The 14,596-nt window shown below is 29.0% G+C and overlaps 1 protein-coding gene across 6 annotated transcripts; it reads right to left on the reverse strand.

Moving 5' to 3' along the window:
• Positions 1-1,157: 1,157 nt before the first annotated feature.
• LOC132943318 (uncharacterized) lies at positions 1,158-11,181 on the reverse strand. 6 transcript variants are annotated; one of them, XM_061012266.1, is made up of 3 exons: positions 11,058-11,181; positions 2,936-2,986; positions 1,158-2,141 (listed from the first exon to the last, which is right to left on the reverse strand). In XM_061012266.1, the coding sequence occupies exon 3, from the start codon at positions 2,042-2,044 to the stop codon at positions 1,235-1,237; it is 810 nt and encodes a 269-aa protein (XP_060868249.1). In that variant the 5' UTR covers positions 2,045-2,141; positions 2,936-2,986; positions 11,058-11,181; the 3' UTR covers positions 1,158-1,234. The 6 variants fall into 6 exon arrangements, with proteins under 6 accessions (XP_060868249.1, XP_060868247.1, XP_060868245.1 ...); XM_061012264.1 differs by having other exon boundaries at positions 2,921-2,986; XM_061012262.1 differs by lacking the exon at positions 11,058-11,181 and adding an exon at positions 5,207-5,475.
• Between the last annotated feature and the right edge of the window lie 3,415 nt (positions 11,182-14,596).

The raw sequence follows: 14,596 nt of genomic DNA on the forward strand, positions 1-14,596 counted from the left end.
CAAATGAATTATTAATATTATTAAATTCTTAGATCATATACTAGCTATAGTATATGATTTAAGATCAAAACAAAGTAAAGTACATAACATGCCATTTATTTTTTAAAAATTAATACGTCACGATGTTCATCAGATTTTCTTAAGCAGTATTGCCAATTTCTTCTCGGATTTAGTTTTTTAGTTCTTACATAACATATCATCAAATGCATTGTTCACCACTTCACTGCTCCACGTTTACTAAATGGCGTGTTATCCTAAATTACTATTGAGAAAATCTATTTCTAAAATTGGCTGTTTAAGTGCCCCCCCACTCAATATTTAATATTTTTCACTTTTTTAGTTATATTATTTTAGCAGTTGCCTAGTACCTACCTACGTTTAATATTGAAGTTAAATTAGTTCGACGACTCTAGAAAAATCTAAAATGATACCATTGAGGGGAGGGTATAGTACCTGGGTAATAGTACCTGTACCAACTATATTTATTTAGCTAATTAGCTCCCCACGTATTTGTAGTAATTATAAACTATGTAAGATGAAAATTGGATTCCGAATGGTTTTTCTACAGTTAATATGGCCTAGTAAAAACTTTTGCCCCCCATCCCCTCTACTACATATTGAAAACTGAAATTAATATTTACGACACATCTACCTACATGTAGAATATAAACTATGTTTCTATATAATCGCCGATCTTCTTCATAAATTTTTGCTAACAACTAACTTTTACTACATTAATTTAAATTTTTCCTGAGATGAAAATTGTTACAATTGTACTGGTACCGACTGGTTCTGCAAAAATTACACTTAATTTACCGAAACTCTTGAGGATTCAAACTGAAAACTATTTCGGCCCTATGTGCGTTTTCCCTGCAGCGTCTAACCGTCACTATCGGTCTGGACATAGGTCTGTTCCACTGCATAACTCGTTGACGGAAAACGGCGGGGTGGCTTGAAGGGCTTAGGGGCTTAGGCCCCCAAAGTCTGTAAAGACCACTCCTTTTTTAGTTTTGTAGGATAAAAGCCCCCCGCTCACGTTAATGTTAATAATGTAAGAAATCTAAATTCTGCATATTTGACGCTGCCGGGAAACCGTACCTTTGCGTTACCAAAAATGTAATGAAAAGAATGGTGATTATGTAATAAAATAATTTGAGTTCATCCTGCGTAGATTTTTTTATTTTTCGTGGCATAGAGAAATTTATTTGTCGGATACCTCTTCTAATTTCTATATCTAATGTTGTTGACAGCACAGTCCGTGACTTACGTACTTTTTGAACCTCGTCCATAGCGAACCTTTCTCCTTCTGGCCATCTCCTGCAGCCTGCACCCTGGTCCCCCACGTCCCGTTTTCCAGAGATCGAGCCTGCGCTGAGTCAGCGGGCGCACGTTCTTCCCAGCCACCAAAGTCAACGGATCTCTGGCGGTAGTAGTCGTCTCCTGTCAAGTCCACCGCGTCAAAGTCGTCACTAGCATTCGGCGTGATGACCGCGAAGAAGTCGTTAGCATAGTAATTAGCAACGTGAGGGTCATAGGTTGCGCAAAAGTTGTACTTTTGCAGCTGATCGGTAATCTGAAACTCGTTAGGACGCAAGTCAGGAGCTTGCGGATCGGTCGTCTGCGAGTCGTGTGCTTGCTGATCGGTCGCCTGCAAGTCGGGACCATCGGTAGCGCTGCAGGAGTCTCGGTCGGCCGACGGAACTACCTCACTGCGACTGTTCTGCTCCTGCGGGGCTGGGGGGGCTTGCCCGCAGTGATGGTCCGCCGGCGAGCGATGCAACGCTTCCGCGCTGGCCGCAAATCGTTTCCGAGCCGCGGAATTGGCGACCACGTCCGTTTCTCCGACCGCGGTCATCATCGATCTGTACGCACGACTTTGCCTCTTCGACGACAGTTCGCCGCCGTCCGTCGGCGGTGATTGTCGGACACCGATTTCGAACCGCGGAGTCGCCAAATCGAGCACGTAAACGATCGATCGATCGCAACTGCAGTAGCTGTCGCCCGCTGTCATGCTGCAACTGCAGTAGCTGCAATCTTCCGCCATCTCGATGTCCAACGTAGGTGGTATTGGTATATGTTGGTAATTGGCATAGGTACATCATATTTTGTCATGCATGGTGTTGTTCCGTTCAAATGCGTACCTATATCGGTGTTATCACGTGTAATGTTTAAATTTCCGTTTCTTTGATATTATATGTATACAACCCATCATACTAAATGCTATAACCTATAATTAATAGCTAGGGTGAGAATGTGAGATGATTAGTGATTCCTTCACCCTTCATTCAAAAAACTCAACCCCTCATACTGAAACTACATTCTCTATAATAGGTCAATAGGTATAGGTACCTATGGTTAATGGAAATTCCGTTGTGAAAAACGTATAATATATACGTATATGGAAATGCTTTTAAATCGCTTTGTTTTATGGCCATTATTCATTAAGCACCATATAATTGTTATTAAATCATTTTAGAAAATATATAATACTAACAGTCAATATTGAATAATATACACATATATCTATATTCTATTTATTAAGTTATTACTTATTGGCTTATTGCTAAGACTGAAGAAATATATTATGTCGTACAATATTTATATAAGTAAAAAAGAACTGTTGTCCAATCAAATCCAATGTAACTTGCAAGTATTTACAAGTTTAAAACGATTATACTATTGCAATAGCGTTATGTCAAGTATTAAGTAGGTAGGTATTTGAAAAAGTAAATAGGTGGCAACAGTTTAAATCTGGCCTTGTCTATATGCCTTATTTAAATTCTATAGAATATTACAATGATAGGTACTTCTATATAAATAGTAAGTAGTGTACTGTGTTGTAACTGTGTAAGTACCAATAGTACCTACTAAATACTATATTAATATTATTATTAAATGTTATAAATTATAATATACCTACTTCACAAATAAATACCTATATATTTATACCGGATTGTTGCGACTTGTAATATTATGTACTATGTACCTATGAATAAAAACAAAAACAAAAATATGAATAATTTGCAAAAACAACATAGTTATAACTATAGATAACTACTAATAAGTAAGTTTACGAATTATCGTATTACAGTATACTATACTACTATAATAGTATAATATATAGCAATATTTCCATTATATAGTATACTTGTATACATATTATAAAATATGTGTTTAGTCTACACACACATAATAAATTATATAAATAGACCTACCTGTCTACCTATAATATAATCACAGATTTTCATATAATCCGTGATATAATCAATAATCATTTTAACAATTTTCTTCGGCTGATACACACGACACGTGTATCCGCGCGCTCTCGTTGTTTCTATAATTAATAGTGCACACTGCACACTGCACTCGTTGGCATTTGGCGATAACGAGTTAAATAATTATTAGCGAAAGTGCTTTTAGTTTAGAGTTACATTATTCACAATCTGTAGTCTACTGTTATTATCAGCTTATTTGCTATGTTTAACTGAATAAACACAATTACTTAATAAATAAGAAATCAATACGTTTTGATGACCATGTCGGGGAATCTTAAAAAAAATAAAAATAAATACTATGACATTAGCCAGGGAGGAGGATCCACCCCTTCTGGTTGCGCCACTGTTACTATAAGTACGTGTACAATTATTTATATTAAGATTACAGACTACAGTCATCACGTCGTAATCACAGTGTAGGTAATTAGTAATTACGTATCTAAATGGATAAAATGTGTTTCATCCTCATCTGGTTAAAAATAAAAGAATTCTATCTACCTCCTCATAAACGTAAACTTCAAGCTATCCGATTCACACGAAATTGCAATAAAGTAATAAAAAAAAACAAATCGATCAAATCAACTTAATTAATCTGAAAATGATGAGCCTCCAGAATTGGACCATGGTCTAATCTCGTCAACGAACCAAAATAAAGTACAAAATAAAGATAGCTCCGACGATGTTTTCAAACCTCAGCTCCCTTTTATCTCCGTGAGGGGCGTGCTCACTACTAAACTATACAAAGATGTACGTGCATTGTGCATCACTAATAAAACTAATCGGTGTCGATGATTATTTCTGTATAAAGCTTCCACCGATAGTCTTAAAATTCAAACTCAAATTCAAAATCTTACAGATGAGCTCTCATTCATTATCTAAAAGAAGATAAACCTATATCTGTGTTGTCGTATGAAACCTTCCAGCTGGAAATTATATATTTAGTTACATATTTTCGTGTGCAGTTTTTTTGTGACAAATCTTATATTATTGTCTATATACGCTATATAGATACATGTATCTCGGTTTGAGTGTACCTACCCATGACCCATCTCAGTTTTAGTGTACCCCAATCACAGACAAATTGACGTCAGTGTACCTATAGCTTTGTGAAATAATTTGACCTAGATGTGTAACCATCATATAACTATATAAGTCAAGGATTGAATTAAATATTAGGTAATTTTTTAACGTGGTTTAAACAGTTTACTCTCTAAACATTTCCGCGGACATCTCTAAAATTTTCGTCAAATTTAACTGAGTAGAATACCTATATAATATAAACTATACACACATACATTTGGTTTTAAGATACAGTTATTTTAGAGGCCATAAGCGCGACAACCTGTACTTGATCTGCCCAATAGTAACCAATGGCAACCATTTATTTACAATAAAAAAAATTAATAAATAATAACTTTACTAATTACCTACTATTACTATTACTATTATAATCTTCAATAAATAGCAATCATTATTAAAAAAAAAGTGTTAATTTCAGAAAATTCTTTCTTGTCTTGATCATTAGAGAAACCACTATTCCAAATTTCAAGTTCGTACGGTTTGTAGTTTTTGAGATATAACGACGAACGAGGAGTGGTATTTGAAATGTATGTACCCACATAAATAATTATAATTTATATCGAAGTTCTACATAACACTTTCCAGGCATTATATTAAAGTCTATTGATATATATATTTAATAAAATCGTTAAAGAGAGAAAAACTTAGTTAATTTTATAAGAAAGAAAAACTGGTCCCAAGCTCATTTACTAATTAGTAATGAACTTAAAGAAATAACAAGTTTATTTAAAGAATATGAATATAGAATAATTTATATTTTAAATGAACTATTTTCAATACTTGACTATAAATATATTTAAAAACTTTTTTAAAATAATTAATTATACCTAAATATAATTCATTAAACTTACTCCGTGTCCCAAATTGAAAAATAATAGTGATGATCAGTATTAATTTTTTAAACATAATCTTTGAACTTTAAAAGTTTGAAATTTGAATACGATATTTAAAATAAAAACTTATTTTTTAAAGTACCTATATTATAAATTATAATACCGTATTTTTATAATTACTACAGTTGTTAATAGTTACGATTTTTTAATTCTAAGTTATAATAAAACATGTTGAAGTACATAAATATAAATTAATATGACTTGAAATCGTATAGAATATATTCCTAAGTATGTTTCACGAATTGATATTGTACTAGATACTGGTATGGTAATATCTGGTGTTCTTTTTATCATACAGAAGTTAGAAACAAATATTACATTTTAACCATTAAAATATATACCTATACATTTATTTGCAATATCTGCATATGTTGTTAACAAGTGTTCTTATATTGTAGTTGAAAAAAAAATGATTTATTCAAATGGGTTAACAATTATTATGGGTACGTCATTACGCCTATTATGTTGCCATATTGGTATAATATATATTACGTTAAGTACCTACCAGCAACTATCAAATATCTATCTATTTTACCTAGATTTATATTTAAGACATGCCAAAACCAAACTATACACAAATAGTCAAATCGACCAACATATCTCGGTATTGGAGTTTCAAGTTAAATTTTTCTCAACGAAGGCAGGTACATATTATTTTGAATATTTTGTTATTTATATATTATTTGTTGTTGTGTAGGTAGGTACCTTTTTTATTTTAGAAATCTTTAATATCATTGATTATATATAATATTTATGTATTTATATGATCAATGGTAAAAATACTATATGTAAATTATTATTATAGTATTTTAAACAATCATGTTTTTTTTTCTAGGTTGACTATAATAGTAACACTTTCATGAATTTAAGATAAAGTATTTTTAAAATACTTATAATAAATAAATAATTATTGTTACATAACTATTTAAATTTGTTTATTTTTTTAAATTTTAAATTTAATTTTCGGTTAGATTATATATAATTATATTGAGTTGAGCAGTTGAGCTATCGATAAAATAATAACGCTTTGTCAATGTCACTATGTCACTATACATCACTTAACACAGATTGAGTTGTTTTTTGTTAATTCTAAAATGTTGGATATTTTTTCATAAATATTTACTGAATGATGCAAGATTTTTTGTCTGTATGACGATTGACGACAGCATGAACAATGACAAAGATATTTATTGGTTTTCCTATATGAGTAAGTGAGTAACATTCATATGGCATATACAGGATAATCAATACTTTTTAATTTTTGTTTTTTATATCATTTACAGATGCTTGCGTTACACTGACGCATATCCAATGAATAACATTTAAATTCTGATCGGAGCGATGAATGTTTGGATTTTACGATGATGATTTTTTTTTGTGTCTGTGTACACGATAAGTAATCGAAATAATACTTCGATTTTCAAATTCGGTATTTTTTCCAGCGGGAAAGTGAATCTAGTTGGTGCATTCGGAAGTTCAAAATTTTAAATTCCCGGTGATTTTCAAAAGCACCGAGAAAAAAATTATTTTTGGTTTTTGGTACCTTACTCTAAAAAATTACCATAGACATACATGGACATTTCACTGAATATTTATGATTTTATTTCCTATACACCGTCAAATTTTCAAAATATTTTGACTCATGTTGAGCTATTTATAGGGGGACACGTCAAAATATCCCCGAAAAAATATACCGAAACCAAAATATCCCCCGCAAAAATATTCCATGACAAAATATCCCGCGTAAATAATAATTAAAAATGTTAACCTTTTTTATAAAAGTTGCATAAATGTTTATACAATACATTTATTATTTACATTTATAGAACACAAAAAAAAAACAATTGAAAAAAGTTTAAATAAATATTTGAAATATTTATCTTTCTTCACTCTTTCGGTGTAGGCTCACTGAATGGATAGCCTTCGACTATTAGTATAATTTATTGCTTTTTTTTGCTTTGGATAAATTTTAAGATTTTTTTATTTCAAAATTATAAAACAGTTAAATAATTAATAATATAATTTAAGACTATTATAGCTAATAACTCACGACACGCATTGTAGCCTGTAGGTAATGATATAAAACGTCAAACGACACACTATACCATTAACAAAATAACGAATAACAGACAATGAATTTAGATAGGTAAAGTGCTATTATTAGGTACTTCTAATCTAATCGCAACTTTTATAATGAAGGTTAAATAATAAATTTTGAATAAATATTTACGCGGGATATTCTGTCATTGAATATTTTGGTTTTGGGATATTTTGTTGTGGAACCATTTACAGGTATATGAAATGTTCGATTATTATTCATTTATTTTAACCTCGTAAGTTCTTGTTACTTTGTTAGTGGTATTTATAAGTAAACAAAAAAAAGTTTTTTATGATTCTGAAGTTTGAATTTTGACATAATTTGTAAAAATCACGAAACTGCCAATTATTTTGAGTTAGAAATTCATAAAAATTATTATTTTTATATCTAAGATATGACATTTTAATACAAGGTCCCTCATAAGTTTCTCTACATTTATCAATAAAAAAATGTCTACTGGAAAGTCAAATTAAATTTGTATGAGCGTTTGAAGTACAAATTTTTACAATATTGGATATTCACTCGATTTCTTATGCGATTTTCTTATTTTGTTGTAATTTAAAAACAAATAATGGTAGATACTTAAAATTTACAACATACCTATTATATTTATTTTATCATTTTCTATACTTAATGAAATTGTATTCGTTGGGTCAAAAAGCTTCTTACGTTAATACAAGGCTTCTCACTATATTATTGTTACAATAACAGCTTAAAAATATTAAAAATTTATATGCAAGATTTTTTTTTTTTTTAGATTCTGAGCAAAACGATGAATGTATTGATTTTAAATGATGTGTGTTTTTTTTATTATATTTTTATTTTTGTGTTTCATCGCCGTTTCGGGCAGTAATAACACGGCTTCGATTTTCTTGCACAGTATCTTGTTCGATGGAAAAGTGAATATAGTTGGTGCTTTTGGGAGGTCAACATTTTAAATTTCCAATAGCTTTCAAAAATGCAGGGAAAAGCAATTCAAAAATCGATTTTGGTTTTTTGTGTAACTAAAACAAAAGACTGTTGATATATGAAATTTTCACTGAATATTTATATTAGCATTTTCTATACACGATACAATTTTCAAAATACTTTGACTTCTTTTGAGCGGTTTACGGACATTTTCAGTTTCCAATTCTTTTTATAAGCATTTAAAATTCAAATTTTGACAACATTTTTAAAATTTAAAAATTATTTTGTTGTTAAAAATGTATTAAATGTTCTAGCTTTATAGCTAAATATTGAAAATTTAAAACAAAAATCTGCTGTACAGTAGGTTACAAGGGGGTCACTGTAATCGATGGTGTTACATTTGAATTCAATGATAGAATAATACCGCATTGTATACGAAAAACGATTCTGAGCGAAGACGGTCAACCTATATGATATAATATTACTAAGTATATTTGATGATATTATCGTAAATAAAGTAATTTATTTACCTATTCACGTAAAACCTATAGTCTTAAATTTTCAATCATTAGCTATAAAAGTTGAACAATTTATACATTTTGAACTACAAAATCATTTTTAAATTTTAAATTTGATAAATGTTGTCAAAATTCAATCTTTAAATGTTCATAAAAAAAATGTGTGCCTATGTATTTTTAATATTTTTCAACTGCTATTGTAACAATATATCAGGCACTTTGTATTACATTTTCTCGCTTTTTTACCCAACAAATAAATTGATAATTATAAAAAAAAAAACTAGAAATAAGTCAAAATATTTTTTATTTTCAGTATTAAAAAATAAAAATGTTATATTGAACGTTTAGCGCATTCAATAAATGATAATGTGGTCGTTTTAAATTGCATAACCAATCAAAGACTAATAGATGAGGCTCCTAAATTATAAGTCAACTAATTGTCTTTGCTGTTGAGTTGTTATTATGATAAAAAAAAATTTGACTTTAAGACTTAGGTAGTTGCCAGTTGGCTGTTAGGTATCTATTGGCTAGTGGCTACTATGAATAAACATAATATATTCAAACATTTAATAATTAGAAAATTTTCATCGTCGTCGTCAGTGGCGCAGAACCATTTTTCATGAGGGGGGGGGGGGCAAAACATCTATTATTATAACAACTATTATATATTTATTTGTTATTTATAACAGAAAACCTTTCTTAATATTTTATTCATTTAATGTTGATATAGGTAGTATATTATAATATAAGAATTATATAAATGTATTTATACATTTATATATATTGAAACAAAACATAAAACATATTTACTTTAGTTTTTAAGTTATATTATAAAGTAACAATATATAAATAAAAAATCGATAATTATTATTATAGTAATAATATTATTACGCACATTCTCATACATTCATGAAAATGAGACCAATTTTGAATACAAAAACGTATAAATTAAACGTAATATACAATTGCATATCCTTTAATTTTAATGTAGCAGGGGGGCTAAGTATACTTTTGCCCCCCTTGGATTACATCTGAGGGGTCAATTTCCCCCCTTCTCCGACGCCACTGGTCGTCGTGTACTAAAATAACTATATAATATATATTATATCTATATCGACTATATCTATATATACTATATAAATTTGTTTAAGCAGCCGTATGAAATCAAAATAAATATATACAGTATACGAATAATTTATATCGTGATTATTATTTATTACTAGACAATAGGTTTAGCGTTGTTCGTAGCCCGCAGGAAGTGATGCGTCGCTATTATCGTACATTTTGACCAAGGGCGACCACTGCGGCGGCGGGATGTGCGCCATGCCACTCAATTATTATAATTGTATAACTTTTATATTAATAATATGCTACATTGCTGCGTGTACAAAAACTTTTTTATACCTATAGTGAATATTATAGTTTTTGAACTGTCACCATTTTTGTTAGTGTGATCGATGCATTAAAAATTCATGTTTTCGGAGGTAAATATATCGTGTCAATAAGAGTCAACTGATTTTAAAAACCATACGACCACCGACCGCGAACCACGGTTGACTACATAACCGGTCTAGATAACCATGCACGTAACCTATTTACCTATTTCTTTTTTTTACTGTCTGGTAACCTATTGAATTTTAATGAGGTGACCGGTAGCCCACAAGATCCACGAATAGATCTTTGCAGGAAATAGGAATAAAGATTTTTGATCCATGTTCTTATCATTTACTTTGCTATACCTGCCGTATTCAATTAAACCTTAGCAGATGATTTATGTGCGAATTCTAATACCTATATTATTTTAAATTATGCACATGAATACATTCTAATGAAAATTGCACTGCTTATTTTAAAATTTTTTTTAATTCTTTAGGTCTTTTGATATACTTAAAAGTAATCTATTTAATTAAATCATTTAAATCTATTAGACAAATACAATACGCCAATTTAGAATAGCAATTGACAAAGGTGTCACTTTCCAAACTACGAAGGTTACACATAATAATTATTATTTACAATTGTAAACTGCAGTAAATGCAAAATATTAATTTTAAATTTTAATCATTAACTATTTTAAATCATACCTACTGTTTAAATTATCATCATCAATCATAGACAAATATTATAATAGTTATTGTTTCAATCAAAATATTATTGAAGTTTAAAAGAAGAATCATTACATTTTGTAGTAGACCATTTTATTATAAACGATAGGTATTATATCTAAATATATTATTATTAAAGGTTTCAGCTTTGATAAAAAGCAAATACGTATTTTTCTTACCTAAAAATATGTAATCTTAGTGCATACTCTTGCTTTCTGCCTATTATGTAGGCACATGCCTTCTGCCTACATTGAATGAATACTCTTATGTTTGGTACTTGAAAGTTGAAATATAAGTATTATAATCTATCAAGGATAAAATATTAATTTTACATAAAGTAACCCCACCTATATTATATTAATATTATAGTATAATATATTGTTTTTTTTTTAAATAATAGTTTATACACATATAATTTATTACTAATCGTCAATTATACCCTATAATTATTTGTTGTATACCTATAGCTATAAGTTTTATAAAAAGTGATAACTAATAAAGCATTAAAAAATCTGGTGTAAATGAGAACATGCACGGATCACGATTATTTTCCTGCGAAGATCCATTGACACATAAATATAATATATATGTTTGTGACTTTATATGCTAAATATATAGATCAAGGTGGAATGATGGATCACGCATTGTGGTAGATAATTATTTATCTAAAATACGATAAATGTAGTGCGATAGCTGTTAAATGATAATGTGTTTCTAATTGTTGATTTAAAATTGACAATTTTATGTACCTGTTATGTACAATTGTTTGTAAATAAAAATACCCATACACAAAAATACACGGAACGCAATTTACATATACTCAAAAAATACTCGGGACGAAATTTACATTAAAAAGGTACATATTGGGACGCAACTTTGGACAGTCACCCATTAATATAGTTATCTTGTACTACTTTAATTAGGTACTGTATTATTAAAATTTACTATATAGGTACCATATCAGGCACGGATCCAGCTTACATTATTAACGGGGATGGGGATTATAAATATGTATTCATATTTACTATTTATCTACTGGTAAATACGAGTATATATATATATATATTTAGTATATTTACATATGTATTTATATATATACATATAATAATTCCTTATATTAATTATAATGAATATTTTTTTTTTTCATAAACTGCATTGAATGCATTCAATTATGTCTTTATGAATTATTTACAATTAAAAATTACCCTTTTCTTATCAAATAATTTTTTATAATTTCACAATAAAATATTATTTACAAATTTAAATGATAAGACATGTAGTATTGTAGTAGTTACCTATAAATCTTATAACAAAGTCCAATCTTCAATATAATAATATTGTTATCAACAACTTATAAATTTATGTTATAAAAATAACAGACGAAGTTTTGTGATTGTGACTAAATAATATAACAATGGGATAACACAAAATATTAAATTTAAATTAATTAAATAGGTAATACATTTTGATACGGCCGACGGGGGTTGGAGAATCTACGCCTGTACCATATATCTTAACGATAAGTTAAAATTTTCACAAAATTACGTAAATTTGTAAATTATTTGTAGTGAAAAATCTAAATAATTTTCAATTAGGTACTTAGGTACCTAGTTCATATTTGAATATTTAATACTAGGTTCCTCAAAAGTTGTTCATACAGTAACCTAAAAATTGCATAATATATATAATAGCACATAATATAAAATTAAATTTTTGATAAAATTATAGATATTCAAACGAAAAATAATGGTTGAAGTTATTTCGTTGAAATTTGAAAATATTATTCGTGCCTAGGGACTAGAAATTTTTCACTGTGACGCAGGTACCTATATATAATTATTTAGTATTTATTATAGGTATACACAATGAAATTGTCATCATATTTAGATTAATTTTGAGCTATATGGGCAATGGGCCTAATTAAGTATATCAAGAACCTATGTTTACACTGTTCTGAGGTATCTACGTTAGTATATTGACTTATATATTACCAAAAGTATTGGTTAGGTAGGTAACTGGTAAGGTACTTGTACTGAATCTGATAGTCATATTAAGGGTCGAAAGGAAATATATTTTTTTTAACTTAATTTTTAGGTTTCTACCATTGTCACCTATCTGCGTAAAAAAGGCGAACACCTACGAATATTTTGAGCAATACGTCACTGGTTAAACCCCAATGGCCCAATGTATAACATTATAATGTATAATTTATAATATAGGGTCAAGAGTATTTCAAACGTTTCAAAACTAGAGGTATGTATAGGTACTATGATAGGTAGGTGGGTACTCTAATTATATTAATAATCATTAGAACCACCCGCAATTAATTGAATACAATGAGTACATTGTACATAGTACATACTACATACGACTAGGTACTAATGTGCTATCGTTTAGCCGTGTAGGTACTATACTACTATCGTTTGTTATCACCCCACTACAAGGCGACCGTCCGTCGAACTCGGACATTTCTTTATATAATATTACTGACATACTGTAGTAATAACTATGGTAATGAGTAATGACTAAACAAAACTTTCGAATGCAATTAAATAATAAATATTTGTTTACAATTAATAGTTTTTAATTAATAGTTACACTAAATAAACACAACAAATAAGACGATTTCGTAAAGATCATTAGGTTTTTGATCGTCATTTAGAATAATATTATACTCATTAGTCATTCCTGTAGTCATATAAATAAAAACTTATTAGTATTTTATATAAACCGTAGGTAGGTATATAATAATTAAATAATATAATGACTAAATTGAATATTTTAATACTTAAATCAAAATTAAAAACAATCAATTTTCCTAACGAATTTGGTTAGTCAAAAAATAATTAAACTGTTAATTAATGTTCAAGATTTTAGAAAATATGAGCAGACAAACTGATAACTTGAACAGCCTATGGGTTATACAGGACGTCAAAATAAATTCTAGGACAATTTCAAAAAATCTATCATGACGCCTTTCATATACTAAAAATATAGATTTTTAAAAGCATCGAATTGTATTAAATTATAAAAAATAAGGCGTCAAGACTGGGAGCTAACGAGTACTAAATACTATTAATGGCATCAAGGTAAACAAAAAATGTTAACATGTTTTAAAAAAAAAAAAGAATGGTTTTCATAATATTATGACAAAAATAGTACAATCTACAATTTTTTTATGGCATATTTTGGTACCTACCTACTTTAGGATATCTGCATCTGTTACTGCATGTATGTTTTAATATAGGTGTTTATTATATAGGAACCTAATTAAGTTAGTCTAAATAGGTATATAATAATAATATAATGGTATTATTCAAAATGTATTCATTTTTTTTACTTTCCTGCCACGTAAATAACAATGATATATAGGTATAAATGTATGATACATCATTTTTAAATTCCCCTCTACAGATTGACAATTCAATAATTTAAAAAAAAAACTGTTATTACGTTATATTATATTTAAACATACAAAAAACGTATACAAATTTACCGCCCTCCAAATTTCATCTGAGGAATTTCCCACCAAAATATGTCCACCCCATAAATACGGGCCTGTTATTGCTAACAATTAAAAAAAAAATTCCAAATTATCCATAGAAATAAATGGAGAATGAGTCACAGTCTTCGCTAAGGACAGTTTAGGTATTAAGCAATGCCGCAATAATGGTTTATCTAAATTTGAAACATTCATTACAGTGACTTACTCAGACTC

This window comes from Metopolophium dirhodum, chromosome 4 (genome assembly GCF_019925205.1).
Source record: "Metopolophium dirhodum isolate CAU chromosome 4, ASM1992520v1, whole genome shotgun sequence".
NCBI classification, from domain to species: Eukaryota; Metazoa; Arthropoda; class Insecta; order Hemiptera; family Aphididae; genus Metopolophium; species Metopolophium dirhodum.

Bases quoted from the DNA above. Each gene is read 5' to 3' on its own strand.
- LOC132943318 (XM_061012266.1), bottom strand. From the start codon at position 2,044: ATGGCGGAAGATTGCAGCTACTGCAGTTGCAGCATGACAGCGGGCGAC.